Here is a 26,501-nt window from a genome sequence, read left to right on the forward strand (position 1 = left end):
TAAAGGTTCTGTTTTTATTATCGTCTCTGTCCTGGCTAGTATGTTGGTTCCCAGCAGTGTCGGTAATGAAAGAGAACCTAGACCTTGCTTCGCAGATTTTCACTGCGCTTCGTGACAGTCCGCTTTCGCCACGCCAGAGAGCCGCGGGGTAGTGTGTGATAGAACTTCCGGAGTTAGTGACTGACGGGACCAGGGCTCTTCATCCGTGTTCCCTTCTTGTCATAAGGAAAAATCTTGCCTTTGTGGCAAGGTCGAAGCATCCACATAGAGAACGTCTGTAAACGTGCTTTTCCGTTGTGACCGCATGTCGTCGTGTTAATGTTAAAATGAATCTGCTTTTGTTTTCAGAGTTGGTTGATCAGAATGAGTCAGAAGGCCCAGTGATACAAGGTAAATCAAGCAGGATAAAACAAATATTCCTACTTTCACGATGCAGTGGGTTGCATGAAATGAGGGGTCCTCACTTGCTCCCATGTGCTGACTTCGGGGAAAGTCATTACACACTCAGACTGCGTGCGTTTGAGTCCTGCGTTCAGAGGCCTGTATGTGCTCAAGCCCTGGGTCCTAACTGGGAGCTGTGGGCCACACGTGCTCAAGCCCTGGGTCCTAACTGGGAGCTGTGGGCCACACGTCATCCGACCCCATTCTCCCACTCAGGCAGAAAGGTCCGCAACCCTAGGAGGCCAGTGTTGTGGAGTGTAATGTTTTTTAGCCACGATGTGTCTTTCTGACTTTACCCCTTTACGCCATTCATGTCTGAGGCCTGGTTACCAGCCTAGTTGGGTGGGGTGGAAATTGTGACTTGAAACATTCCTTAGAAACCAGCCTGGAGGCCGGCCACTGTGATCCAGTTGAAAGCAATGAAAGGCTTTTATTTTATCAAAAGGGAACCCACAGGACGGTGGGAGAGATCTAACAAGGAGCGTCTTTCTTGTCAGAGCTGTGTTAATGACGGCTGTTATTTACCACTCGGGGTGCGCGAGGTAACTTAACTGTGTCCGTAAGGAGATCTGGGGGAGTCTGGTGGGTCATCACGTTCAAGCACAAGGCGCGGCAGCTGCTGTTGGATCTGGGACTTGTTCGTGTACATTGTCTGGAGAACTTTGTCATTGCTTCCTCCAGGCCCTTCAAGTAAGTGAGAGCGACTTAGAACAGTGTTAGATTAAATCTTCCTGTGTTTTTCTTCAGAATCCGCTGAGCCCAGCCAGTTGGAGGTTCCTGCGACAGAAGGTAAAAAGGGTTAGTCCAGCTGCCAGACACTGAAGTCCCTTAACAATGTCCTCAGGACGAAAGCTCGAGTGTGATTTCCACACCGTCTCCCTAAGTCCCTGTGGTTGCGTTTTCTTTTGTCTCTGGGGGAATCGGCTCTGTCATTTACATCCGGAAACGGTCGTGTTAGCAGGGACTTGTGGTTCTTCTGCTCTGTTTTCCCCACGTGACTCTTAATGAATCCTGAACCAGTGCAATAACGACTTTCTGACTCAGATTTTTAAACAGATAAGTAGTAAGGTGTTTGTTACCTTGAGATTTTTCAGTAACACAATTTAGAACTGAAGTTGGAGGACCGTTGTCTCTGAAAATGTTATCTTCAGTGTCTTACGGTTCCTATTGAATCATTTCAGTGCAGAGCTTGGTAGGAGTAGGTTTATAATTCTACAGATTCGCATTCATGGTGCAATTTACCAGTTCCCCTTTGTTTTTCTTGATAGAAATAAAGGAGACTGACGGAAACTCTCAGATCAAGCAAGAACCAGACCCTACGTGGTAGACCTCTTCCCCTTCTAGGGTAAATCAGCTTCTGTGTCCGGGATGCCATCTCGTGCCCGTCTGAACCCGCCTGCGCATTCAGAAGCTAGTGTGTTTTCCCTGCTTCAGCCATAAATGGTGTCCCTCACCTTCAGGTCATAGGAGGTCAAGTATAAGCCCTACTGGGTGCTTTGATTAGAGGATCAAGCAGAGAGATGTTCCTTAGATCAGTATTTGTGAGTCAAAAATGTAAAAGCTCTTTGTCCTAAAAGGAAAATGTTTTGTTTCTAATCTATAGGGTAAATCTCGTCCCCTCCATTGGAATACACTCCGAGTCTGTATCACTACACTGACAAAAATAGCATTGCAGAGGCTGGCTGAGATGCACAGTCCATTGGGCATCTTGCATAATGAACGTGCAACCTTGAACTTGGCCAGGTTGTTAAAAAGAGAGGCAGCTCTACACCAGGAGTTTGCTCGCTTGGTTCTTTGATCCCGTCGAACCTCGCTAAGGCCGAGCTGTTGAATAGTGACGGCGGCTCTAGGGTCAGGGTCTTACTTCACAGTAGGTGCTCCGATGTGCACCTGCTGGCGCACTTTTTTACACAGAGACCTTTTCTTGTCTGGGAATTTGCCGTTTACCGTCCGTTCATGGACTTAGTGCTGATTGAGTTTTGCTGTTTGCCATTGTTGACGTCCTGGGTCCGGAATAACCTGGTTTCTCGCTTGTCTGTTTTGTCTCCTATTGTAGCCTAAAGTGTCAATGGGTGAGAAGAGCTTTTCGGACCTGTTACTGCCCCAAGCCGTGTAATATACTTGTATAACAGAAATACCTTCTATACAAACCTTTTTTTCTACTTTTAGATAGAAATGTCTACTTTTTCAGCAGTTCTGTGAATTGAATTAAAGAGCAGAGTGACTGTAGATTTGGAATGGCTGGTTTACTTCGGAATGTATTATAAGGATTTTACAGCAATGCTGGAAAACGACAGGGAAAATGACAGGGATGAATCTCATCAGATTTTTTACGTATCAGCAGAGCCTTCAGCTAACGGTGTTTATTTTCCAACCAAGCGAAGATCTCTCCTACTGGAACATCTCAGCTCCCGCAGTGAAGAAACACCTGTGATCATTCAGTCCTTTCGGTTTTCTATTTGGAAAATCATTTAAGTGACCCTTTTGTTCACGGCTCTCCTTGACCACGGAGTGAACAGTTAGTATCTGTATATTTGACTAAACCTTTTCTTAAGCGATCTATCATGGTTCCTATGTTTTTTGTTTTTTGGGTTTTTTGTTTTTTTTTTTTTAATCATAATTACAAAACCACCATCTGGATCCCTAACAAGCCGGTGAGAGGTTAGTGTGTCAGCGTGTGGCCTAGAGACGCGGTACCAGCAGTCTCTTCCACGGCGACGTCGCATCCAAGTGACACGAGGGGCGGCCCAGCGGCGTCGGGTCAGGTGCGAGGGTTGGGCCCAGCCCGGGGACAGACGCTCCAGCCTCGCTGTCCCGGACCCCGTAGCGCTGTGGGTTTCTGGATCGCCGCCAGCTCGGATCCGCCTGCAGGGGTTTTCCTCGTCTCGGTGCTGGGAGCCGGGCCCTGAGCCCAGGACGCGCCCGGGTGCCCCGCGCCCGCAGTGGGAGGTCTTCGCGGTTGGACTTCGCAGACAGAGAGTTGTACAATACCAGCGAGGAGACGCTAGAGTACGTGACGGCGTAGAGTGTCCATTAGCTTTATCACAATATTCACGACGGAGAATTATATTACATGGTAGCAGAAATAGGCATTTTTATGTGTTGCTTATATTTTACCTCAAATTAAATTGTAGATATAGGGTAATAAATAAAATCCATCCATGCCTTTCACACACTAACTCATTTCTTGCGAAGGTGTTTTCGTGGTCGCGCGTGGGGACGGCGGGGGCTCGGGGTCGCGGAGTGCGTGGGGCGGGCCGGGGGCACTGTCTGTGCGCTCCGAGGCCTGCGTGCGTCCGGTCCGAGTGGGCCCGAGCACGCCCCCGCGCAGGCTCCCTCCCCGGTGAGCTCGTGCCTCAGCTTCCCCCCTGCGTGAGCACGTGCACACCCCGTGGGGACCACACGTGTTTTTCTGTCCCCCCTAGCGTGGCCTCCCCGACGCGCGTGTGCGCAGGGAAGGCGGGGCCCCCCGCCCGCCAGCCGACGGGGCCACAGCCGCTCCGCCAGGTCTCCTGCTTCCTTTAAGGCCTTCCTGAGCTGGGCACGGCCCGCGCTCGGCCTCGCTGCCCTTGTCCCCAGCTGCCCAGCCCCGCCACTTCCGAAAGCTCCGTCCAGCAGCCGCGCTGGAAAGGAATTGAGCAGCTGCGCCTCACACTTACCGGACCCCGGGTGTGCAGACGCAGCAGGGAGCCGAGCTGCCCTGTCCGGCCTGAGCACGCCCCGCGGGATGCTGCCGAGGGCACGCGCGGTTCCCGGTCCCTTGTGTCGTCAGCCTCTGCTTTTCCGTGTGGGATGTCGCACCTGCCGAGCGCGTCGTCTGTGTTCCCTGGACGGACGGCCCAGAGTCAGCGCGACGGCCCCGTCGTCACTTCGGAAAGGTCCAGGGAACCGTCTCCTGGCCGGTCCCGCCTTCCCCTCAACAAGCCTCGTTTCCAGAAATGCTGCCTCTCCCTCTGGGGGTCCGCCGGCCCGGCCCCTCCTGCAGGAGCCGCCAGTGAAACGCGTGGTTCTTACCGACTCCCCGCGGGTCTCCAGAACCTTCCCGCTTGGCAGCTCCAGGCCCCTGCGAGGGTTCTGCCTTTCCAGATGGCCTCCCTGCCCTGAGGGCCACCCTGGCTTTGTTGAGGGAAGGGGATGGCGGGATCCCAGCCCCGGTGGCCCAAAGGCTGAAGCCCTCGGCTCCCGGGGGTCCGCGAGCGGGCAGCGGGCGCATCAACGGGACCACAGACAGATGGCGGGACCCTCACAGGCAGTGGGGGGGACCCCGCTTCCCCGCCGAGATCTTTGTCAGGTCACTGAGGACTGAGCAGGACGCATTCCCACAGGCTTAGCGTTTCTGCCTCCTTATTCCGCAAGTTTCTGTTAAACGGATCTTATCAGGGATGGTAGTAATGAGGAACAACACTTTGTTGACCACGTCCGGGCTCTGCTCCGGGGCAGCTGTTCACCTTGAGGAAATTTCCATCAGGAAAACAGTACAAGCAAGTGGACACCGGGACTGGGACTCGGGACCCCCACGCAGAGTCCGGCCAAGTGCTGACCGCCCCCCGGCCGCCACCTTCCGGTGCCTGGAGTCTTTGGCAGGGAGGACCTCGGGAAGGGCGGGTGCTGGGGCGGAGACAGGGGTCTGTCCTGAGAGACCTTGGCGTGGCCCTGCCCTGCCCACATGTGACCCTCCGAGCGCACGTCCGCCTGCCCTTCCTGGCGGGGAGCACATCCGACCGGAGCTCCCGCGGGTTCCCGCCCTCCCGGTGTGTGAGGCGAGGGGGGTTGGGTGCGCTCGTCCCAGGCCGGCGTCCCTTCGAGGCTCCACGGATGAGGAAGTCAAGGCTGCGTGGTGGTCACACCCCCCTCCCCGGTCTGCCGGAGACTGGCCGGGGGCAGCGGACTGAAGCCCTCAGTGTCACTCGCCGCTGCTCTCTGCGGCCGGCGGCTGGTACTCTCGGTTACCCTGAGCATCCGTACGGCCTCCTTTCTGCCCCACTGTCCCCGCCACTGAGGACCAAAAAGATGTGTCAGGAAGAAAAATAGTGTTAGAAAGACCAGAGGACACGGAGCACCACAAGCCCCGGTCTGAATAAGTTCAGGATTGTTGGCTGGCTTAACCCGTAGTGGGTAGACAGTTGTCACACACTGAACGGTCCCCTCCAAGCGGAAGCCCCAGTTTCTGGACATGGATGTATTTGGAAGGTAACCTTCTCCCAGGGATGACTCAGTTTCCCTGGGGTGGGGACCAAGAGGAGAACAGGGTTCCAGAAATGGAGAGGGCCTGGGGGCTGCTGTCTGGGCCTCTCCGACCTGGGGCCCAGTGGGGTGAGCACAAACACGGCTGTCTGTCCTTCCGCTTAGCTACCCCAGGCTCCGCAGCTGGACCCCTGCTCCCACGTGGGTTCGGTGGGCAGCTTCCCGGGCCTCCCCGCGTGGCCGCCAGCCTTCTTGGCTCAAGGATCAGATTTGAAAGCTCACAGCTGGTTGTAGAAAATCCAGGTCCCTAGGGGTCTGGTGGCCTGGAGACAAGTATGGTGGGTGGGCCTGGCTTGGCCCCTCCAGTAGTGGGGCTCCTAATCCAGGTCCTGGGTTAAATAACAAAGCAAGGGAGGTTGGATTGGCCGGTGGTTCTGCCCAGCCTCATTAACTCCGATCAGATCAGCGGTGGTCAGTGCGTCGCGGGACCTCCCCCCTTCAGCCAGTGCGTCGCAGGACCTCCCCCCTTCAGCCCCACCCCACCCCCAAGGCACACACACCTTGTGGTTTTATTTTAAGGAACTGTCAAGTTGAGGCCAGTTACGATACAACACCGGTTAGTAAAGGTGCTTCCTGCCGGATTTCCTTCTCAGAAGCAAGGTCAGGGGTCTGCGAAGCATTTTGCAGCAGCACGAGCCTCACGCACGGCCTCTGCTCGTCTAAGATCTCAAGTTCCCTAAGGCAGTAAAGACTCCCATCCAGGAGTCGGGGCGGGACCCGCGGGGGACATCCCCCCTCGTTTCCATAAAAGCTTTCGGGTAGATCCAGCCAGAGGCGGAGAGAGCAGGACCACATGCCGGAAGCGTAGCTGCTTCCTGGAAGGATCTGTCGAGTTCAGACCAAAATTGGCCTCTCCCTTGTGACCGGTCTAGGACCTTTTTTGGGAAAATCCTTCACAAAACACAGGAGGCTAGGGTTTCCAAAAATGGGGGGTCGGAGTGAGGAGCCTAGGGGGGTGCGGTCACAGAAGCCAGAGCAAGTGTTGGCCTGTTGGCCCTGCGAAGGGACCAGCGGGCCCCGAGCTTGTTGCAAGGGGCACAGGAGCCGTGTCACACCTGCGTACGTCACCGGTCTGCAGGTGACCCGTCCCCTCGCTGTGCCCCCCGCGTGCTGTATCCCCTTGGTAGCGCCCGAGGAACCGAGTGCTTGAGTCGCCGACTCCACCACCCCTCTGGCCGTCCCAGGGCTGGGCAGATCCGTGGGTGGCCGCCCAGCCCTGGCGACTCCCATCTGGGGCACAATTTCCTTCATTACTGAAGTTAGCGCCAAGTTCAAAGATCACCACAAAATCCCCTGCGGTGGCCGCTGGCTGCTGGGTTCATCCTCCGTGGTTAGCCGATGAGCTTCAAATAGCTGTCGCTGTGTGACACATCTGGGCCCCGCCAGCAAGGGAGTGTCCGCCCGGCCGTGGGTGTGGAGTGGGGGGCAGGGGCCAGGCTCGAGGGCTCCCAGGCAGCCCGCTGGGGAGGAGGTGGGCTTGCGAAATTCCACCCCTCAGCCGGGCATCGGCCAGACCCGCTGGGTGCAGCGCCTTGAGGCTGCGCCCGTGACCTTGGTTTCTGTCCTCTGCCCTGACCTGGTCAGGAAAGCCTCCCTCCCAGCCGCAGGTGACTGACCCTGGGAGCCCCGAGGGCCTGCTGTCATTCATGGGACATTTCCCTCGCTCGTGGCCCAGGTTCAACAGCAAGAAAGCACCCCAACTCGGGCTGGCGGTGTGGACCCCGTGTCCCCTCTGTTCTGCTGACCTCGGGCTGTCCTGTGCACAGTCTGCAGCTGGTCGGGGCCCCCCGCCCGGCTCACAGCAGCCCGCGAACGGAGCAGTCCCATGTCCAGAGCAGGGGCGGGTGTGTGTGTGTGTGTGTGTGTGTGTCCAGTGGACGGCATGGACGTGTCCTCCCCCAGGGCGCTGCCTCCTGCAGCCCAAAGGCGGGTCGGAGCCCACAGTCCCCAGGCCCCGGGTCCAGGGGAGAAGAAATTCCCAAGGGTGGGACTCAGGTGTGTCCCGAGCCCTCTCCGAGTTCAGGCACCCGGTTCCCTTCTGATGAGGCCCCAGGGGTCATTCCCGACCGGCCCAGAGCCCATTTTGGGTCCAGTTTCCTGAGAAATAAGACTCGTGGTCCCTTGGGACGCAGATCTCGGGCACCCCGCGTTTCTGCGTGCAGACCCCTGCTCGCAGTCAAGAGCCTTGACCCTTCCCGGCCAGCGTCCCCTCCACGGGGTTCCGCTGCCTGCCAGTCAGTGGCAACTCGGGGACCCTGATCCTGCCGGTGTGGGCACCAGGAGAGAAGTGGTGCTAAGGGCTCGCCCAGGGCGTCCCCCGGCGGCTGACCCCACCCCAGGAGGAACAGCAGTTGGGCAAGGACCCAGAACAGCCTCAGAACAATGGCTCATTTGTCCCATCCTGGAAAGCCCTAGACTTGCTTTCTTGACACAAGCTCCCAGGGGGCCGTGCCCGGGCCTCAGGCTCCGCTGTCAGACCCGTCTCCACTCGGCCTGTCTGTGTGGCCCAGCCCTGGGGATTTCCTGGTTGAGGAACTGGCCAGCCTGGCCCCAGTGGGGAAGGCCTGGCTGGAGACGGTGGCATCTGGAAAGTCGCGAAGCACCACAGGGCCCGAAGGGACAGCCCTGCCTCCTTCCCAGCAGGCCCGGTTTGAGAAGCTCCTTCTCTGGGGTGTTGGCGCCGGCGGACTCCTCCCTCGCGAATCCCCAGTCGTGCTCATTGTCCATTCTCAAGGCCAGAGCAGGGGAGCCCAGTGGCTGAGAGCCTGGGCCTGGGGTCCGGACTTCCTGGGTTCAAATCCCAGCTCTTCCCGTACAGGCTGTTTCCCGCTCTGTGCCTCAGTTTCTGCATCTGTAAAGTGGGAGGAATAGGGGCCTGTCCCTGAGAGCATCCTCGTGAGGATGAGGTGTTCATAAATACAAAGCTCTCCTGACCCCGGGCCAGTCCCTCCATCGGGCCGTCAAGGGGCAGTGGGGGGGGACCCTGGGCGGCTGTTCCGGTGCACAGCTGACCGGGCCCCAGACAGCACCTTCCTCATCACTGTGATCTGATAATCACCAAGCTGTACGTTTTTCTGCAGTTTTCTGTATGCTTCACAATAAAGTCTTAAAACTTTTTAAAAAGTTTAAGTTGGTTAAAAGCTATCTGTTCATTATCTCATTCCTTTAACTAGCTCATCCCCTCCCCTTTTCTTTAAACCTTTGATCACTTGCTTGTCTCACGCATGCATTCAAGTCGGTCCATCCCAGCCTCACAGAGGCTTTGCACCTGCACCGCGACAGAGGTCACTGCCCGCCACAACGGGACGTCGCTTTGTCTCGCGCCACAGATGCCCCGGCTGCTGATGCCACGGGACGAGGTACGGGAAGGCCACGGGAGGGAAGTGGCAAGGTGGCAGCTGACCGCTGGAGTCTGCTGGGGACCCTGGCTGCCCTGGCCCTGGGCCTGTTACACAAGAGTGGAAAGACCACGGGAGGAAGGGAAGGAAGTGCCGAGACCCGGCGCCTAGGAGGTCCCGCTGGCCGCCAGCCCTGCTGACTTCTCCTGCCCACCCCCTCGCTGCGCCCAGGTGAGCCAGGCCCGGGGCCGGGCGGGGACCTCAGGGCAGCACCGTGTGGGACCAGGGGGCAACCAGAGAGCAGCCATCGAAGCACAAACATAACCTAGACCCTGCGTGCCGGGGCTGGGCAGATTTCCCAAGAGCCCACTTGCAGAAGTGGCAGCCTCAAGAGGAAAGGACACCCCAGCTGCCACCCACCTGCTCCCTTCCGGTCACCGCTGTCCCCACCGCAGAGGTTACCCTGCCTGCCAACAGTGTAGACGGGCGATGGGGGTTTCTCAGCTTGGTCTACATGGCGTCCTGCCGAAGGTGTGCTCTCTTGTCTGCCTTCTGTCCCTCCACCTTGTTTCTAGAAGTTTCCCTATGTTGTGTGATGCTGCACTGTATCCTCCTGCATGGGAAGATTTTACTTTATTTTTTGAGGATTTTATTATTTGAGAGAGAGCACCAGTGGGGGGAGGGACCGAGGGAGAAGCTGATGCCCCGCTGAGCAGGGAGTGGGACTCGATCCCAGGAGTCTGGGATCCTGACCTGAGCTAAAGGCAGATGCTTAACTGAGCCACCCAGGCTCCCTGCAGGAAGATTCTAGATGCGTCACGGAGATGACCAGAGAAGGGCCTTGCAAGGCTGGCCACACCCAGGGCTGGTGACCTCCCAGTGACCACAAGCGATGGGCCAAGCAAATCTCTCAACATAGCGGACGTGCCCCCTGCCCTTAGACAGAACCAGGAACAACCACCCACGTTACCGGTCATGGTAACGGTCACAAATCGGCATGCTTTGGCCACCTCACCCGCAGGAGTCCAGGGGGACTCGTGGCTCTCAGAGTGCTGGTGGCCTTTGCCATGGCCTCTGGGTCTTGGAATCTGTGCATCTGGGCCACCAACTGGCCCCGCCAACCTGAGCCTGCAGCCTGGGTTGGAGGCCACCTGCCCTGTGACCCCGGACCCGCTCTGTAACCTCTGAGCCTCCTGGCCCGACATCCCCTCTCAGTAGAGCCTGTGGTCCCGTCTCACTCAGGAGGAAACTGAGTCAGGACCGAGGGTCCACTTGCTCAGGATTTGAACGCAGTTCTCACTCAAAGCCTGTCCTCTCCGCTCCTGGCTCTCAGTCACGCACCCCTGCAGAGATGCACCTGGCGTTCACTGGCTCGTACACGCTCCCATGGCGGGGACTGGAGGGCCCTCTGCAAGCCAGGTGCCAGGCTAGGGCTTGGGGCCAGAGCCCTGTCCCAACAGGCCAAGCCCTTGCTCTCATGGGGCTCATATTCTGGTAAGGAGACAAAAAAATGGAAACGGGCAGTGTGTCAGTGTAGTAAGTGCTCTGAATCGAAACAGGAAAGGTGGGGGGACGGGGCGGGGGAAGCATGAAGTTTTGCTCCTTTGCACGAAGTTACCCAGAAAGGCTTCTCGGAGGAGGTGGCATCTGAGCAGAAACCTGAAGGCCAGGAGGGAGGGAGTTAGGGACAAGGTCCAGGCGGCCCGCAAGGGAGGGATGGGCGTCCCCAGACCGCGGGGCTCGGGGCGCGCAGACGGCGGGGAGCGCCCCGCAAGCGCTCGCACCCACCGGGCTGCCTGAGGCCGCCCACGTCCGCGCCGTCTGCGTCCGAGGAATCCCAGAAACCGAAAGAAGAAGCGGCGCCCTCCCTGCCCCCTCCCTGCCCCCTCCCGCCCCCAGCCCTGGCGAGGCCAGAGCGACTTCCTCTTTCTCCCGCATTTAAGGCCCAGCCGGGGAGCGCCCCGCCGAGGGGAGGCCCCGCAGCCCAGCCATGGGGGACACCTTCATCCGCCACATCGCCCTTCTGGGCTTCGAGAAGCGCTTCGTCCCCAGCCAGCACTACGTGAGTAGCCCGCGGCGCCCTGCGGGGGGCCCTGCGGGGACCGGGGGGGGGGGGGCCTGGCGGGGGGGGGGCGTCGCGGAAGCGCAGGTGCCACACGGCGCTGTCCCCGCGCGCTCCCGGGCCCCGGCCCGTCGTTGTGCGCCTGCATGTGCGCCCCTGAAACGCGCGCGCCCGGCACCCCGGGGCCCTCGAGGACGCGCGGCCTTGCGCCCCCACCCCCGCCCCCGCCAGCCGACCTCACTCGGTGCTGCCGCGCCCCAGCCGGGAGGCCCCGAAGGCTCCCGGTTCGCGTCCGGGCAGCGCAGAGCGCCACTGCGGGGCGCGCTCCTCCGGGCAGCCCTCCCTGACCATCCCCGCCGGCAGCCCTCTGTCTCCCCCCGCTGGCCCTGGGGTCAGTTACACTGACGTGGGATCCCCTCCAGGAGGTGACACCACCAAAGGGCCCGAAGTGTCCCTTCCCCTCATCCGTGGTCCTGGGAGACTGGGATGCATCTGCCCAGACATGTCCACCCCACCCCACCCCACCCGGGGGCCCCAAGCCCGGAGGAAGGCCAGGGAGGAACTCGGCTTTCTCGTTGTAAAATATTTGTAGGGCACCTGTAGTATCCTGCCTAAGACCTTTCTTCTCTTTCTTCACTTTAAATTTTGAAATATATTTTTTATTTTTTTTTAAAGATTTTATTTATTTATTTGACAGACAGAGATCACAAGTAGGCAGAGAGGCAGGCAGAGAGAGAGAGGAGGAAGCAGGCTCCCTGCTGAACAGAGAGCCCGATGCAGGGCTCGATCCCAGGACTCTGAGATCATGACCTGAGCTGAAGGCAGAGGCTTTACCCACTGAGCCACCCAGGCGCCCTGAAATATATTTTTTAAAGATTTTATCTATTTATTTGACAGAGAGACACAGCGAGAGAGGGAACACATGCAGGGGGAGTGGGAGAGGGAGAAGCAGGCTCCCCGCTGAGCAGAGAGCCTGATGCGGGGCTCGATCCCAGGGGGATCCTGACCTGAGCCAAAGGCAGACGCTCAACCCACTGAGCCACCCAGGCGCCCCGAAATAACTTCAAACTTGCAGAGAGTTTGCCCCTGAAGTGCAGATAGCTCCCGTGTCCCCCCACCTCCCACACCTGTGCTCCCTCTCCCTCTCTTTCCCCCCCACCCCTTTCTCTCCACGAATCATTCCAGAGTAAACCTAAATAAAGGCGTACTTTTTAAAAAATCGATTTATTTGAGTGGGGGGGCTGGAAGGGCAGAGGGAGAGAGAACTCAAGCCGACTCCCCGTTGAACGCGGGGTTCAGCCTCGCCACCCCAAGATCATGACTTGAGCAGACACCGAGAGTCGATGCTTGCCCAACTGCACCCGCCAGCCGGGCGCCCCTCGACTGTGTGTTTCTTAAAATCGGAAGCATCCTCTTCCGTCACCGCCATGCAGATGTGTCAACATCAGCAAGTTGGTGCGGATGAAACACGGTCCCCCCGACCCGCCGACTTCCCTCGGCTTCCACCGGTTCCCCTGCTTCTCCTGTAGTAAGAGTGTGCCAGAGTCTGGGATCCAGCCCAGGACCACCTGCTGCATTTCAGCCCCCGTCCCCACTCTCCAGACGCCCTTCATCTGCGTCACTCCTTGTTTGTTTGGTTGGTTTTGGTTTTTTTATTAAAAAATTTTTTAAAGATTTTATTTATTTATTTGACAGAGAGAGATCACAAGTAGGCAGAGAGGCAGGCAGAGAGAGAGAGAGGAGGAAGCAGGCTCCCCGCTGAGCAGAGAGCCCGATGCGGGGCTCGATCCCAGGACCCCGAGATCATGACCTGAGCCGAAGGCAGCGGCTCAACCCACTGAGCCACCCAGGCGCCCCTTTGTTTGTTTGTTTTAACTTTTATTTCCCTGTGTCATCTCTACACCCAACGCGGGGCTCGAACTCATGACCCTGAGATCAGGAGAGGCATCCTTCACTCACTCCGCCAGCCCGGCCCCCCCGAGTCTGTTTTTTGTTTGTTTTTGTTATTTTTTTCTCTTTTGATGTAAAATTTATGTAAAATGAAATCCACCCATCGTAGGGATACTTTTGCAGGATGTCCCACCGTAATCCAGACCCTCGTCAAGGTAGAGATTGCCGCCATCAGCCCCCGGTTTCTCTCACTCCCCACCTACTCCTCCACCAGCCCCCGGACGCTACCACCGTTCTGATCGCTGTCCACCTTGCGTGCGTGGCGCTTGTTCCAGAATGTCGTGCAAGGGGAACCCTACCTGCCACGTGGGTGGTCTTTTGTGTCCCTTCACTTAGCGGGATGCTTCCGGGACCTACCGTGTGGGTGCACCTGTCAGTGATTTGTTCCTTTTTGTGGCTCAGTAGAACTCTCCCAGTTCTATTTTGGTTTCTCCTCACCAAGTTTCCTTTCCTTTTTTTCTAATAATGTCTTCATTGAGCTAAAATTCACCTAGATAAATTGTACAGCTCAGTGGTTTTTAATAGTCACAAAGTTGTGCCATTATTCAATATATATATATATATATATATATATTTTAATATATATATTTTTAAAGATTTTATTTATTCTTTTGGCAGAGATCACAAGTAGGCAGAGAGGCAGGCAGAGAGAGAGAGAGGGAAGCAGGCTCTCCACGGAGCAGAGAGCCCGATGCGGGGCTCGAACCCAGGACCCTGGGATCATGACCTGAGCCGAAGGCAGAGGCTTTAACCCACTGAGCCACCCAGGTGCCCCTTAAATATATTTATTAAGTTGATGTATTTATTTGATAGAGAGCATGAGCAGGAGGGGCAGAGGGACAGGGAGAGAGAATCCCAAGCAGACTTGGAGCTGAGCAGGGAGCCCAACGTGGGCTTCGATCGCACAACCCCGAGATCACGACCTGAGCCCCACCCAAGAGTCGGAAGCTTCACCGATTGTGCCACCCAGGTGCCCCTCACGGAGTCAGTATTAGATTTTCGTCACACCCCAAAGAAACCCCAGCCCCGTTAGGAACCTCCATTCCCAGCCCAGCCCCCGCAACCACTAATCTACCTTCTGTCTGGGTAGATTGTCTCTTCTGGGACCACACATGGGGCGCCTGGGTGGCTCTGTGGGTTAAAGCCTCTGCCTTCGGCTCAGGTCATGATATCAGGGTTCTGGGATCAAGCCCCGCATATGGCTTTCTGCTCAGCGGGGAGCCTGCTTCCTCCTCTCTCTCTGCCTGCCTCTCTGCCTACTTGTGATCTCTGTCTGTCAAATAAATAAATAAAATCTTTAAAAAACAAAAACAAAAACAGTCTCTCCCCGAGTTCTCGAACGGTCTGAGCCCAGGCTCTTCTGTCTCACCGCCCGTCACTTTCCCGCTAACCCCAGGAGCCCCTGTGTCTCCAACTTACAGATGAGGAATTTGAGTTCATTTGGGAGGAGCCGAACATCTCGCCCCGGGTCCTCAAGCTGGAGAGCAGGAGCTCTGGGGTCCCTGAAGCCGGTGCCCTCTCAGTCACCCGGGTCACCCGAGAGTCACCCTGCTCTCCACCCCACCCCTGCCCCCAAGTCCCATGGGCTTCCCCCAGGAAGCTGAACGGGTCCCCCCCGCCCCCCACCCAGGTGTACATGTTCCTGGTGAAGTGGCAGGACCTGTCTGAGAAGGTGGTCTACCGGAAGTTCACGGAGATTTACGAGTTACACGTGAGTGCCCTGCGCGCGTGCGCGTGCGCGTGTGTACATCGGGGAGGGGACGTCGCACCCAGTCCCAGCTCTGCCCTTCCAGGGGGAGGGTGGCCCCGGTGCTGGCCAGGAAGGGAGGAACACAGAGCACCCCCCACCCACAGCGAGGGGCATTATTCCTTAACTTAGAGCATTTCCCTTAGAGCACGTTTTCGTTTTTATTTTTTTTAACGTAAACTCAATTAGTTGACATATACCGTATAATTAGTTTCAGAGGTAGAGGCCGGCGGTTCAGCCGTTGCGAATAACACCCTGTGCTGGTCGCATCCCGTGCCCTCCTCAGGGTCGCTCGCCGGTTGCCCCGGCCCCCCGACCCCTGCTCCAGACACCCTCAGTGTGTCCTAGAGTTGAGAGTCTCTTATGGTGTGTCCCCTCCCTGATTTCCTTTCTATCTTTCCCTCCCTTCCCCTATGAGTCCTCCGTCCTGTTTCTTAAATTCCACAGACGAGTGAAATCCTAGGAAAATTGTCTTTCTCTGATGGGCTTGTTTTGCTTCATTAGCATAATACCCTCTAGTTCCATCCACGTCGTCCCAAGTGGCAAGATTTCCTTAAAGTATGTTTTAATGGGATAAAATACACAGAACATAAACTTAGCATTTTTAAAAAAGATTTCATTTATGTATTTGACAGAGAGAGAGGGAGAAAGAGAGGGAGAGAGTGAGCACAAGCAGGGGGAGTGACAGGCAGAGGGAGAAGCAGGCTCCCCACTGAGCAGGGAGCTTGATGCGGGGCTCGATCCCAGGACCCTGGGATCATGACCTGAGCCGAAGGCAGAGGCTTTAACCCAGTGAGCCACCCAGGTACCCCGACCCACAAGCCTTTTTTAAGATCAAGAAAATAAAACATTACAAAAGAAGTGGAAAGCACCGTATATCCCCTGCCCTTGTCCCAGCTCCAGACCTGGATGGACACACAGACACACACAAGTCCAAGAACAAGACAGAGTCGTGTTAAGCGTGCGTTTTCCGCAGGCTTTCCAGAAGCCGTCAGCATCGTGGCTGTTTCCTTCTCTGCCTTTTTCCTATTACTAGGTCGTGTTTTTGAGACCGGTCCGTACTGATGTGTATGTGACGCCGTCTCTCCTCTTTAAACTGTTCTGGGTTGTTCCAGTGTAGGATTAGCCCTTTTTACTGACTGGTGGACTCGTTCATTCATTCAACAACTATTTACCGAGCACCCACTGAGTGCCCGCGCGTCCTACTTGGTGAGCAGGAGATGCTCTGAAGGTGACAAAGGCATAAAAAAGATACAAGTCCTTGCCCTCCTTGTGGACCGTCAGTCCTAGCGGAGGAGTCAGGTTAACAGACAGAACGCAAGGAATTCACACAGTATGTTAGACAGTCGTCCGGACTTAGTGGGGGATGGGAGGACTGAGCTAAGAGGGGAAACCGCCAGGGAGAAGGTTTCACTGAGGGGGTGACATCTGAGCGAAGACTTGAAGAAGGACAAGAGAAAGAGAAAGCGCTACGGACAAGTGGGGGCTGGGGGTAGAATGGGAAGCTCAAGTGCAAAGGCCCTGGGGCAGCAGTGGGCCTGCAATATTCAGAGATGCCTGGGGCAGAGGGAACAGGGAAGGGTGGGTAGTGGCCAGGGAGGTAAGTGAGGCGGGCGGGGACAGGTTGGCGGGGCCTTGCAGACGAGCGTGAAGCCTCTGGCTTCCAGTCTGAGTGAGCTGAGAGTCGGGGAGGGCTCTGGGCAGAGGGGAGACGGGATCCAGTTTAAGTGTGCCGAGGGAGCTGGATTGGAGACAAAGACGGAAGGGGGCATAGGTCCGGGCTCGGTGGAAGCTCAGATCAAGGTGGCGGCTGCGTGGGTCGCGACGAGGGTCAGATTCTGGACAGATCTCAGGAGTAGAACCAGAAGGATCTGCTGGTGGCGTGAGCGGAAGGTAGGCCAGAAAGAGCGGACCCAGGATGGCAGCCGGAGCGCCCAGCCCAAGCCAGGTGGGGAGTCGATTCCGAGTCGGTGCCTTCACCTCTTCTTTCGTGTCCAGAAACTGTTAAAGGAAATGTTTCCTATCGAGGCGGGGGACATCAACCCACAGAACAGGATCATCCCTCACCTGCCAGGTGAGGAGCAGGGTCCCCCGGCCCGGCCGCCCTGGCCTGCCGCACCCCAGCCGCGCCCCCCTCCTCCCGCCCCCGCGGGGACTCGACCTGGGCGTGTGCTCACGGGGCCTCTACTGTCCCTCCTGGGCCCCTCCAGCCCCACGGTGGTTCGATGGGCAGCGGGCCGCCGAGAGCCGCCAGGGCACCCTCACCGAGTACTGCAACGCCCTCATGAGCCTGCCGGTCAAGATCTCCCGCTGCCCCCAACTCCTCGACTTCTTCAAGGTGCGCCCCGATGACCTCAAGCTCCCCACGGACAGCCAGTGAGTGGCCCCTCGTTCCGGCCCTGAAGTGGAAGAGGGAGGGGCGGTGGGGAGCTCTGCCTGGGGAGGGGTGCGGGACCTCTGCTAGGACAGCTAAGTCGAGTTCAGAGAGGGCAGGCGACTCGCCCAAAGTCACACAGCCCAAAAGAGAAGGAGGAAGGGTTTCCACTCTGGCCTGTGTGACCTGGAAACCGTACGCCCCCCGCCCCCCGCCCCCAGCATCCCTGCCGAGTCTCCCCCTGGAGCCCGCTGAGCCTCCCGGTGCTGGGTCCGGGGTGGGGGAGCTCTCTGGGCTGGGGGTCCGCCATCCTAGGTCGGCAGCCTCAGCTTGCCTTCTGAAAGCAGTTTCCCCATCAGTAGCGGGGTGGGAAGGGCCAGAGGGAGGAAGGGGGGTCGGAGAGAGCATTTACAAGGGGTGAAGCGCTCCTGGGGAGGGGGCGCGGGGAGGGCTGGTGGCCACTGTTGGTGGAAAGCACCGGAGAAGCCGAGGGAGGTCCCATGTGCCGTCCTGCTGGGGAAGGTCCCTCTCTCGGTCCCTCTCGGCTCGCTGAGTACGGGGGGGGGGGGGGGGGGGGAGGCCCGGGGAACACACACTCCACTGAACAAACCCCCGACCCAGGGCAGCGCAGCGCAGCGCCCAGGGCCCTGCGTGGCGGAGATGCCCGTCGCCCGTTGGCCGCTGCCCTGAGGCCCCGGAAGAAGGGAGCTGCCCCCCGAGGTGACAAGAGCCTTTCCCGGACCAGGGTGCCTCACCTGCGTTCAGCTGTTGCCTCCTCCTTTGGGTCTGCAGAAGGCGGGGGTGGGGGGCCTCTCCTTGCCCATCCCGTGGCTTCCTTCCCTCCGCAGCAGCCCCCAGAGCCCCTACATGCCTTTTCCGCTTGGGCACTTCTTCTGTGGGTCCGCCTGGAGCGTCTGCTCCCCTGTGGGAAGCCGCACACCTCACCCAGACTCTTCTTTCCTGCAGGACAAAGAAACCAGAAACCTACCTGGTGCCGAAAGACAACAACAGCGTTTCGGGTGAGTGGCGGGGACGGCCACCTGTAGGTCACCCCACGGGGGGTGGGGGGGACTGGCATATGATATAGGATCCTGAAAACAGGCTCTGCAGGGAAATGGGCTGGGGTGGCGGGGGGGGGTGTGTCTCGGTGGCTTGCGCTAAAGGCTGGGGGTCTTTGGGGGTCGCTGGTCATCAAGTGAAGCTTTTGGAGCTCCCGTCTGTGGCTGCAGAGCCCAGCCCGACCCTGGCTCCCAACAGCCCGCGATGTCGTGGCTGAATGAATGACCAGGTCCGGGGGTGCAGGCGGCTGTCAGGGCTCATGGTGTCCGATCTGTATGGCCGATACTTGTTACTAATACAACCTGACGTTGATTAAGGACTCACTCTGCCCCAGGCCCTATTTTAAATGTCTCGCACATATTAACACATTGTAATCATTTCTGTAACAATAGGAAGTGGGGGTCAAAGTGCTATGAGCCCCATTTCGCAGCTAGACACGTGGAGGCTTGATTTAACTGGGGACTCAGGTCATGGCAGCCACGAAATGGGGAGCAGGATTCCGACCAGTCAGTGGGATGCCTGGATGGGGTCCATGGGCCATTCAGGGTTTGCGTGGGGGCCCAGCAGGGTCTTAGTCTACACGGGGTGCAGCGCCACAGACGTGGGGGAGGTGGGTGGGAGGGTCTTCAAGGACAGGAATGAATTTTCTCACCGTTCTGGAGGCTGGGAGTCTGAGATCGGGGTGTAGGACACCAGTCCTACGGGGTCAGGGCCCCATCCCTATCTCTTCCTTAAAGGCTCTAATTCCAGATACAGATTCCAAGGTCCTGGGGCTCAGGGCTTCAACATGTGAATTTTAGGGAGGGAGGAAGAGACGTATTTCAGTCCATGACATAGCGCAGGAGCAAGACCCGGGGTGCAGGTTAGAAATGCAGACTCTCAGGTCCTGCCGCAGACCTATGGCATCAGAACCCGCCTTCCAGCAAGATCCCGGGGCGATCGGCGTGCACATTAGGGCCCCGGGGGGCTGCTCACTAACTCGAGTGAGAAAGAGCGTGTGTCGGGTGTGTGACTAGCGTCAGGAACACAGCAGGCGCTCGGTCAATGCGGGGCTGCCAAGACCGGCTGGTGTCGGCCGCTTTCCAGTTGGCAGGGGGGGTCCAATTCCTGCGTGCCTGGTTCTAGTGGCCCGTGCAGGGGACTGCCTGGAGGAGGCAACCCATCCGCCCCTGTCTGCTCACCCTGCTCTCCTTCTGTCCAGACATCACGGGCCCCATCATCCTGCAGACGTACCGGGCCATCGCTGACTTCGAGAAGACTTCGGGCTCCCAGATGGCTCTGGCCACGGGGGACGTGGTGGATGTCGTGGAGAAGAGTGAGAGTGGTCCGTCGCCCCGTCGCCCCGCCGTGCTGGGACCTTCCCCACTGACGGGCTCGTGGCTCCTTCGGGGGGGCCCCGACTGTCCTCCCCACGCCAAGGGCGCCTCCTCAGCCTCCCGGGGGGAGGATTTAGGCATCTGTGCATCCCTGGGGGGGCGGTTAGGTCCAAGTGGCCAGACCAGCTTCTGGGCGTGCTCAGTGGGAAGCAGACTCTGGTCTGAATCTGAGTGTTGCATGTCTGTGTGTGTGTGTCCTGCTGTCCTTACCACCCTGGGGGCTGAGGGAGGTGCCACGCGCCCCCCCCCCCAAATTCTGGCCTCCCCCCTCCCGCAGGCTGGTGGTTCTGCCAAATGAAGACAAAGCGAGGTTGGGTCCCAGCATCCTATTTGGAACCCCTGGACAGTCCTGATGAGTCAGAGGACCCAGAGCCCAACTACGAAGGTGTGGCCTGCCCTCCACGGCCGTAAGGATGTGAGGGGCAGAGGACCAGAGGGGCTCCGGGCTCTTCAGAAACCGGAAACAATCATGTCCACTTTGGGGTTGGCTAGGATTGTGGGGTGGACAGTAGGTCACGGTGGAGACCCCAGAGTCTGGCTCGAGAGGCCCAGGTAGGAGCTGGTGCCCTTGGTCAGGACAGAGAGCCAGGAGGTAGAGTAGGGGTGGGTCCGGCTCTGGCCGGGTGCAGCGGGAAGCTGGCGGATGAGCAGCGCTGCGGTTCAGGAAGGAGTACTGCCTGGAGGCGGGGGCATCCTCGCTGACAGCAAGGGGAGAACCGACAGCGCCCCCAGCTGGATGGGGCCTATGGGGAGGTAGAGATAAGTTAGATGAACCCGTATTTTAAAATGGAGAGATTTCACAACCGAATGCGGATTTATGGCACCTGTGGAAAACCCGGTAAAGGCACGGATGCCGGGTCAAGGGGCTCAGGTCCCCCGTGGACGGGCGCTCCCCCCCGCACTGCCTGCCCGGCCACGGGGCCTATTGAGGTGCCTGGTCCTTGATGTGGATGTGTGGATGGTGGGGGTTGTCACGGGCAGAGGGCAGAAGTGCAGGTGACCCACGAGTGGGGGGCAGGAGCCTGCAGAGGGAGACCAGCCAGGCCCCGGGGAGAGGGCGGTCCTGGGCTCTTGCTGGAGGAAGCCTCGGGACCCAGAGAGCAGAGGAGGGGAGGCAGGCAGGTGCTGGGCCGACCCTCACACCGTGCCTCTGCCCCCGCGGCCAACCAGGTGAGCCCTATGTCACCATCAAAGCTTATACCGCCGAGATGGAGGACGAAGTGTCTCTGCAGGAGGGAGAAACCATCGAGGTCATTCATAAGCTCCTGGACGGTTGGTGGGTCATCAGGTAGGAGAGCGTCCCTACTCACCCCCGCCGTGCCCACCCCGAGGGTCAGCCCTGGCCCAGGGGCTGGTCTGTTTGGGCTCCATGCTTACTGGCGAGTGGGACTCCGGGTAAGCCACCGCCTCTCTCTGGACTCAGTTTCCATTTTGGTAGCAGATCAGTGATTATCCCGCCCAACCCGGCTCTCAGGGTTCGGTGTCCTTGTCCTTTGTGACTTGGGGTCACCTCGCCATCTGTTGTTCTTTCTACAACACGATTCATTGTTGTGTTCATTATTTTACTTGAGAAGCTTTTTGCTTTGAAATCTTTGGTTGTCACTGATTCTTGTCTGGTCATTCCTCCTGGGGGCTCTTCTCAGACCCACCGGGCCTCCCCAGGTCCTTGGACACCCTTTCAGAGCCTGGAGTCCTAGGGCCTGTCCCCGGCTCGGCTCGGAGCTTGTGGCCACAGCACCCACCATCAGCCTGACCCCGGCCTGGGGGCTCGGAGGCAGGCGGATATCTCTTAACGACCAAGCACAAAACCCCAAATTAAAAAGCTTTTGGAAGAAAGCATAGGGGAACTTGGTGACCTGGGGACAGACAAAAGTTCTTAGACACAGGAAGCCGTGGCTTTGAAAGAAAAAACTAACAAATACAGGGTGGCAGATGTTTGACTGCAAACACATGTCCCTGGGGATCAAGTTGGACCTGCTAACTTCCCCGTACTACCAACATCATGGCTGAGGGGCCTGTCTGGCACAGATAAAGAAACTGAGGCCTGGCGGGACAGGGTCTGGTGTTGGCCAGGCTTCAGGGTGTCTGCAGCCTCCAGCTGCCTTAACCCCAGTTGTTTACAGGGACCCCTGAGCCCCTGCTCCCCCCGTGACTGCGGGGGCTTCGAGGGCTGCCTCTGTTGCAGGAAAGACGACATCACAGGCTACTTCCCATCCATGTACCTACAGAAGTCCGGGCAGGACGTAGCCCAGGCCCAGCGGCAGATCAAGAGCCGAGGGGCACCTCCCCGGCGGTGAGCGCGGGTCCCGGGACTGGATGGGGGTGAGGAGGGGGTGCCACGCGTCCCCTCTGTGGGTGCAGGCCCTGGATTGGCCTTGCGGCAGAGGGGGGCACTCCAGCCAGCGGGGGAGTCAGCGGCCTCGCAGGATCGAGGGTGGACGTGCCCTCCCCCACCGTGGGGCCGGCACGGGGGCGGTGGGAACGCAGGGGTGTGGGGGTGCAGGGGAAGACCTCGATGCCCCGGGCTGACCTCGATGCCTCGTGCCGCGGGCTGGCCCCCCAGGGCGGCGGCAGTCCAGAGGGCTTCCTGGGAGGGGCCGGGCTGAAGGCGGGCGAGGGGCGTGGGAAATGGACCTCCAGCCCCGCCGCGTCGTGTGGGGTCCCCGCCCCGCTCCCCACAGCCCGGGGCCAGTCGTTGGACCCCAGGGCGGGTCATGCGAGTCCCTGCAGGCTGGGACGCGGGCGCAGCGAGGGCGGCCCGGCCTGCAACGCCCCCGTCCCGCTGCACCCAGGTCGTCCATCCGCAACGCGCACAGCATCCACCAGCGGTCGCGGAAGCGCCTCAGCCAGGACACCTACCGGCGCAACAGTGTCCGCTACCTGCAGCAGCGTCGCCGCCCGGGGCGGCCGGGACCGCGGAGCGCAGCCAGCCCCCACCGTGAGCGCCGCCTGCCCCCTGGGGTGGGGGGCGGGGCCTGGGGACAGGGCGGGCCTTCTTGGGGCGGGGCCTAGAGGATGGGGCGGGGCCACGGGCGCGGCGTGAGAGTCCTGAGTGGTCTGGAGGTGGGGCTGCCCGGGGAGGCGGGGTCAGGGGTGGGGCCTGGAGGGTGGGGCGGGGCCTCTCATCAGGCCCCGGCGCTTTCCGCCGCAGGGGAGCAGCAGGAGAGCGAGCGCGCAAAGCCACAGCCCGCAGTGCCCCCGCGTCCCAGCGCAGACCTCATCCTGCACCGCTGCAGCGAGAGCACCAAGCGGAAGCTGGCGTCGCCGGTCTGAGGCCGGGCGGCTTCCCCGAGGTGGTGTCCTGGCTTCTCCGCCCTGCCCCGCCCCCTCCCTGTATACACCTGTACAGACCCAGAAGTCTGGATGCCTCGGGCAGCCCGGCCCCGCCCGGCTAACTGTTCCGCGCTCTCAGTTAATGCTGCAGGGAGTGGGCAGAGCTCCTGCAGAGCAGCCGGGCGGACCGGGCTGGGGCGTGCCCTTGGGGTTATTTATAGAATCGGGACTGTGGACTGTGCGGTCTGCTGCGGCGGGAGGTTGGGGGAAGTTGCAGGAGCCGAGGTCGAGGTCCGTTGGCACACTGCCCTGGCCTTGGCCCAGACTAAGTTTGCACGGGGCCAAGTGCAATAGGAACCCCCGGTCCCCCCGCACGCCCCCGCGCTGCCTGTTTGGACAGAAGCTGCCTGCTAAAACTCTGGTCCCACTGCAGAAGAGTTCTGAGGAAGGGTGCCGCAGCACACCCTGTGTGCCCCTTGGTTCGGTGACAAAGAAGAATTATCATCTAGGTATAGGGAGATGGTTATTCACTGCCCAGTTAGGAGGCTGTACCAGAAAGCAGTCACTCACTGATGCACCGTCCCTCGCCGGCCCCACCAGCCCTGCTGCCAGCCCATGGCCTCAAAGTCTTTGCTGGTGGATTTTCTGCAAAATGCGAAGACACCAGGGTGCAACCTGGGCTGCAAATCTTGCAAAAGCAGCAGCTTAAGAGGAAGGCAGTGGGGAGGGGCGCCCCTCCCATAGAGGAGGTGGCTCAGGACAATGGGCAAGGCTGGTCCCTTTGAGATAAGGGGACCCAGGCCTTGAGAACGTCCCGGGGCCCTTCGTCTGCTTTTTGCACACTCGGTGTGCTGGAAAAGTGCAGCCCCTCCCGCGCTAGCATGCGAAGCTGTGGGAGAATGAACCACCGACCATCCCAACCCCTTTGCTTGTTCAGTCCCAAGTATGATTAAAAAAACAAACTGTGTGAGATAAAAATACTGATTTTCCTAATTTGTATTTTGATTTTTTCCAAGCTGAGTTCCTGATCAAATGTTTTTCTCATGGTTTCCTGCATTCCTGGTCCCCTGGAGGTGGCCTTGTGCTGGCCCCACTGCTGCCTGCTGAGGAGGGGGCTCCGGGGGGTGCAGGGGCCTGAGGGCAGGGGGGCCTCTGCCGTCCCCCAGCGGAACCTAGGGAGAGCGCCGGGCAGGCACGCCTGCAGGGGCCTGAGTTACAGCAGCAGCTGGTGTGTGTGTGCGGAGAATTTTCCAGGGGCCAGGCACAACGCGGGGCTCGCTCTTTTTCTTGTTTCTGGTTCTGAGAACAATCCTGTCAGGGTTATGGTGGTGGAAACCAAGCCTCAGAAAATGTAAGCGGGTTTTCAGGGTAATATGGCACGTGGGTGGCAAAGCCCGGAGACGGAGGGAGGCTTTTCTTTCTGCTTCCAAAGCCCTACAGGACCCATTATGCTCTCCTGACCCCGCAGAGCTCCTGGTCTGTGGCTCAGGCCTAGCGGCGGGTGCTGTGGCCGATGGGCGCTCAGAGGAGGGAGGTGACAGGGTCCCGGCTTCCAGAGCTCCAACCCCCCACCCCCACCCCAGGCCAGTGTTGGAGGAGGGACCAGTGTCCTCTGGCCGCCCTGGGATGGGAAGACAGGGCCTTGGGGGGATGCTGTGCACTCTCTGCCCCTAGGAACTGATGGGGACCACCAAATCCAGCCCCTGGCTCCTGGGCTGGGCCCGAGCACCCCGCTCCTAAGGGCTCTCATTTGGAGACGCCCCATCAATCCACGACCCCAGAAAACCACCTGCTCATTCAGTCAGTTCCCCCAGGCGTGGCTCAGTCGCCGAAGTGACGGTCCTGGGCCACTGCGGTGCCAACACAGAAGGCAGCCTGGGCTGTCCCCTGCTGTCCCCTCTGGGGCTAACCACCATAATGCCACACAGGACAGCCACCTGTCATGAAATAACATGGACTTAGGCGTCCCACAGCCCTAGTCTGAATCCTGACCACATTTCTGCCATGTTACCTTGGCCGGTCACTGAATCACTCTGGGCCCTAGCTTCCGGTTTGTCACGGAAGGGGCTGACTTTTCCCTGCAGGGTCCACAGGGTCCCTTTCATACTCAGTGTAGACATCAGCCCAGGTACACCGGTACCCAGGTACACGGGGGCGGGGGGCGGCCTCCCCTGACCCCGCTGTAAACCAGCCCATTCCTCCCCCCAGAAAGGGAGCCTCTGAGCTAGCCAGACCCAGCTGTACCTGCAATCCACCCGCCAAGGACAGGAACGGCCGGGGGGGCGTCATTTTCCCTGGGTCCGAGGACAGGCACTGGGGCTTCAGCTGGGGGTGGGTCCCTTGCGTGGGAAATGGCCTGGAGGTTGGTCTCTCTCTCTCTCCTGCAGCGTCCCTTCATTTTTATCCAAGTGTTTGGTCCGTGGCTTCCTAAGTGGGTCACCACCAGGTCGGGGTCTTTAGCCTTTTTGTTCCCTAGTCAGATTAATTCCTCCAACCTGGAAAGTGTTCACAATTTTGGGTTACTAATTCCAGTGGCTAATACAGACTAAGAACACTATGTATGTGTGTGTGTGTTTGTACACGTGCTTTCAAAAACCAGCTCTCCAGGGGTTCCGTGCTATAAAGGGAAGGCCATCAGGACAGTCTCCAGGGGACGGAGACTTGCAAACAATGTGAGAACACACGGGACACCATGCACAGTGTCGTTTATGGTAAATGAGATCCGAGTATTACACCCGTGTTCGATTTACTAGAACCGGCCACTCAGTCGTGGTTCGGGAATGTCCCGATTCTTGGAAAATACTCCCTCAAGCAGTCAGGGGGCGAGGATATAGGTAACCCCCTCAAATGGTCCAGAAAAGATTAAACACACATTATACTCAGAGACTCATGTCTACACACTCACAGGCAACACACACACACACACACACACACACGTACACACGGAAGAGAGAGAGAGGGAGGCCAAACGAACAGGTGATGAAGCATCGGGGTAAAATTTCAACCATATGAGAATCTGGCAAGAGAACATGTAAGAGTTCTTCATACCTTTCTCATTTCTGCAACCTCTCTGTAAATTGGCAATTACTTCAAAACACAGTTTATTAATTTTTTAAGGCATCCCTGCACCCAACCTGGGGCTCGAACTCACTGCCCAGAGATCAAGAGTCAGCTGCTTTACTGCCCGAGCCAGCCAGGAGTCCCTCAAAATAAAGTTTACCAAAAACAAAAGAAAACAAAACAAAACCAGAAAAAAACCAAAAACCAAAAACCAAAACAACATCCAAACCTCCGCTCCCTTGCCCTTTGAAAGCCTGTGTTACCTGTTAAGTGGGATTTTCCATTTTTAACTCCCACCTTTGTGGGTCGGCGTGGCAGAGGAGACATCACACGGGACTACTGCGGTTGGCGAATGTGTCTCCGAGGGACCGTCCCCCAGTGTGCGAACGTGTTAGATCACAGGGGATACCGTGCAAAGCGTGGGGGACTGGATGCGTGCGCTGGATGTGTGCGCGCTTACCCTACACGCATACACGCCTCTCTCTCTGTTTCTCTGCTGAGCGGCCTAAAACTTCCGTGTGCCGGCCTCAGGGGTGAGCGGAACCCGCCCGCCGCAAGGAAAGGCAACCACCAGGGA

At 58.6% G+C, this 26,501-nt stretch overlaps 2 protein-coding genes across 12 annotated transcripts in view; both read left to right on the plus strand.

Annotated features, from left to right (window-relative positions):
• Positions 1 to 3,620, plus strand: part of GTF2I (general transcription factor IIi) — a 102,231-nt gene extending 98,611 nt beyond the window's left edge. For 9 of the 10 annotated variants that reach the window (XM_032327341.1, XM_032327343.1, XM_032327347.1 and 6 more), the window contains 4 exons: positions 349 to 390; positions 1,189 to 1,230; positions 1,710 to 1,786; positions 2,498 to 3,620. In XM_032327341.1, coding sequence (XP_032183232.1) covers positions 349 to 390; positions 1,189 to 1,230; positions 1,710 to 1,768 — 143 coding nt within the window. In that variant the 3' untranslated portion in view covers positions 1,769 to 1,786; positions 2,498 to 3,620. Of the gene's footprint in view, positions 1 to 348; positions 391 to 1,188; positions 1,231 to 1,709; positions 1,787 to 2,497 lie in introns of those variants that run through there. The other variant, XR_004281758.1, reaches the window with a different exon arrangement.
• Positions 3,621 to 10,948: 7,328 nt separating this feature from the next.
• On the plus strand, positions 10,949 to 23,857 carry NCF1 (neutrophil cytosolic factor 1). 2 transcript variants are annotated; one of them, XM_032327353.1, is made up of 11 exons: positions 10,949 to 11,085; positions 14,666 to 14,746; positions 16,781 to 16,856; positions 16,993 to 17,158; positions 18,123 to 18,175; positions 19,417 to 19,530; positions 19,869 to 19,976; positions 20,762 to 20,879; positions 21,777 to 21,884; positions 22,384 to 22,529; positions 22,743 to 23,857. In XM_032327353.1, exons 1-11 carry the CDS (start codon positions 11,014 to 11,016, stop codon positions 22,862 to 22,864), a joined length of 1,164 nt encoding a protein of 387 aa, XP_032183244.1. In that variant the 5' UTR covers positions 10,949 to 11,013; the 3' UTR covers positions 22,865 to 23,857. The 2 variants fall into 2 exon arrangements, with proteins under 2 accessions (XP_032183244.1, XP_032183243.1); XM_032327352.1 differs by having other exon boundaries at positions 10,950 to 11,085; positions 19,417 to 19,539.
• The last annotated feature ends 2,644 nt before the right edge of the window (positions 23,858 to 26,501 follow it).

The sequence above is a fragment of the Mustela erminea genome, chromosome 20 (genome assembly GCF_009829155.1).
Source record: "Mustela erminea isolate mMusErm1 chromosome 20, mMusErm1.Pri, whole genome shotgun sequence".
Taxonomy (NCBI): Eukaryota; Metazoa; Chordata; class Mammalia; order Carnivora; family Mustelidae; genus Mustela; species Mustela erminea.

Bases quoted from the DNA above. Each gene is read 5' to 3' on its own strand.
- NCF1 (XM_032327352.1), top strand. From the start codon at position 11,014: ATGGGGGACACCTTCATCCGCCACATCGCCCTTCTGGGCTTCGAGAAG. The intron at 14,747-16,780 runs GTGAGTGCCCTG...TTTCGTGTCCAG, and splicing joins CGGAGATTTACGAGTTACAC to AAACTGTTAAAGGAAATGTT. The intron at 22,530-22,742 runs GTGAGCGCCGCC...TTTCCGCCGCAG, and splicing joins GAGCGCAGCCAGCCCCCACC to GGGAGCAGCAGGAGAGCGAG.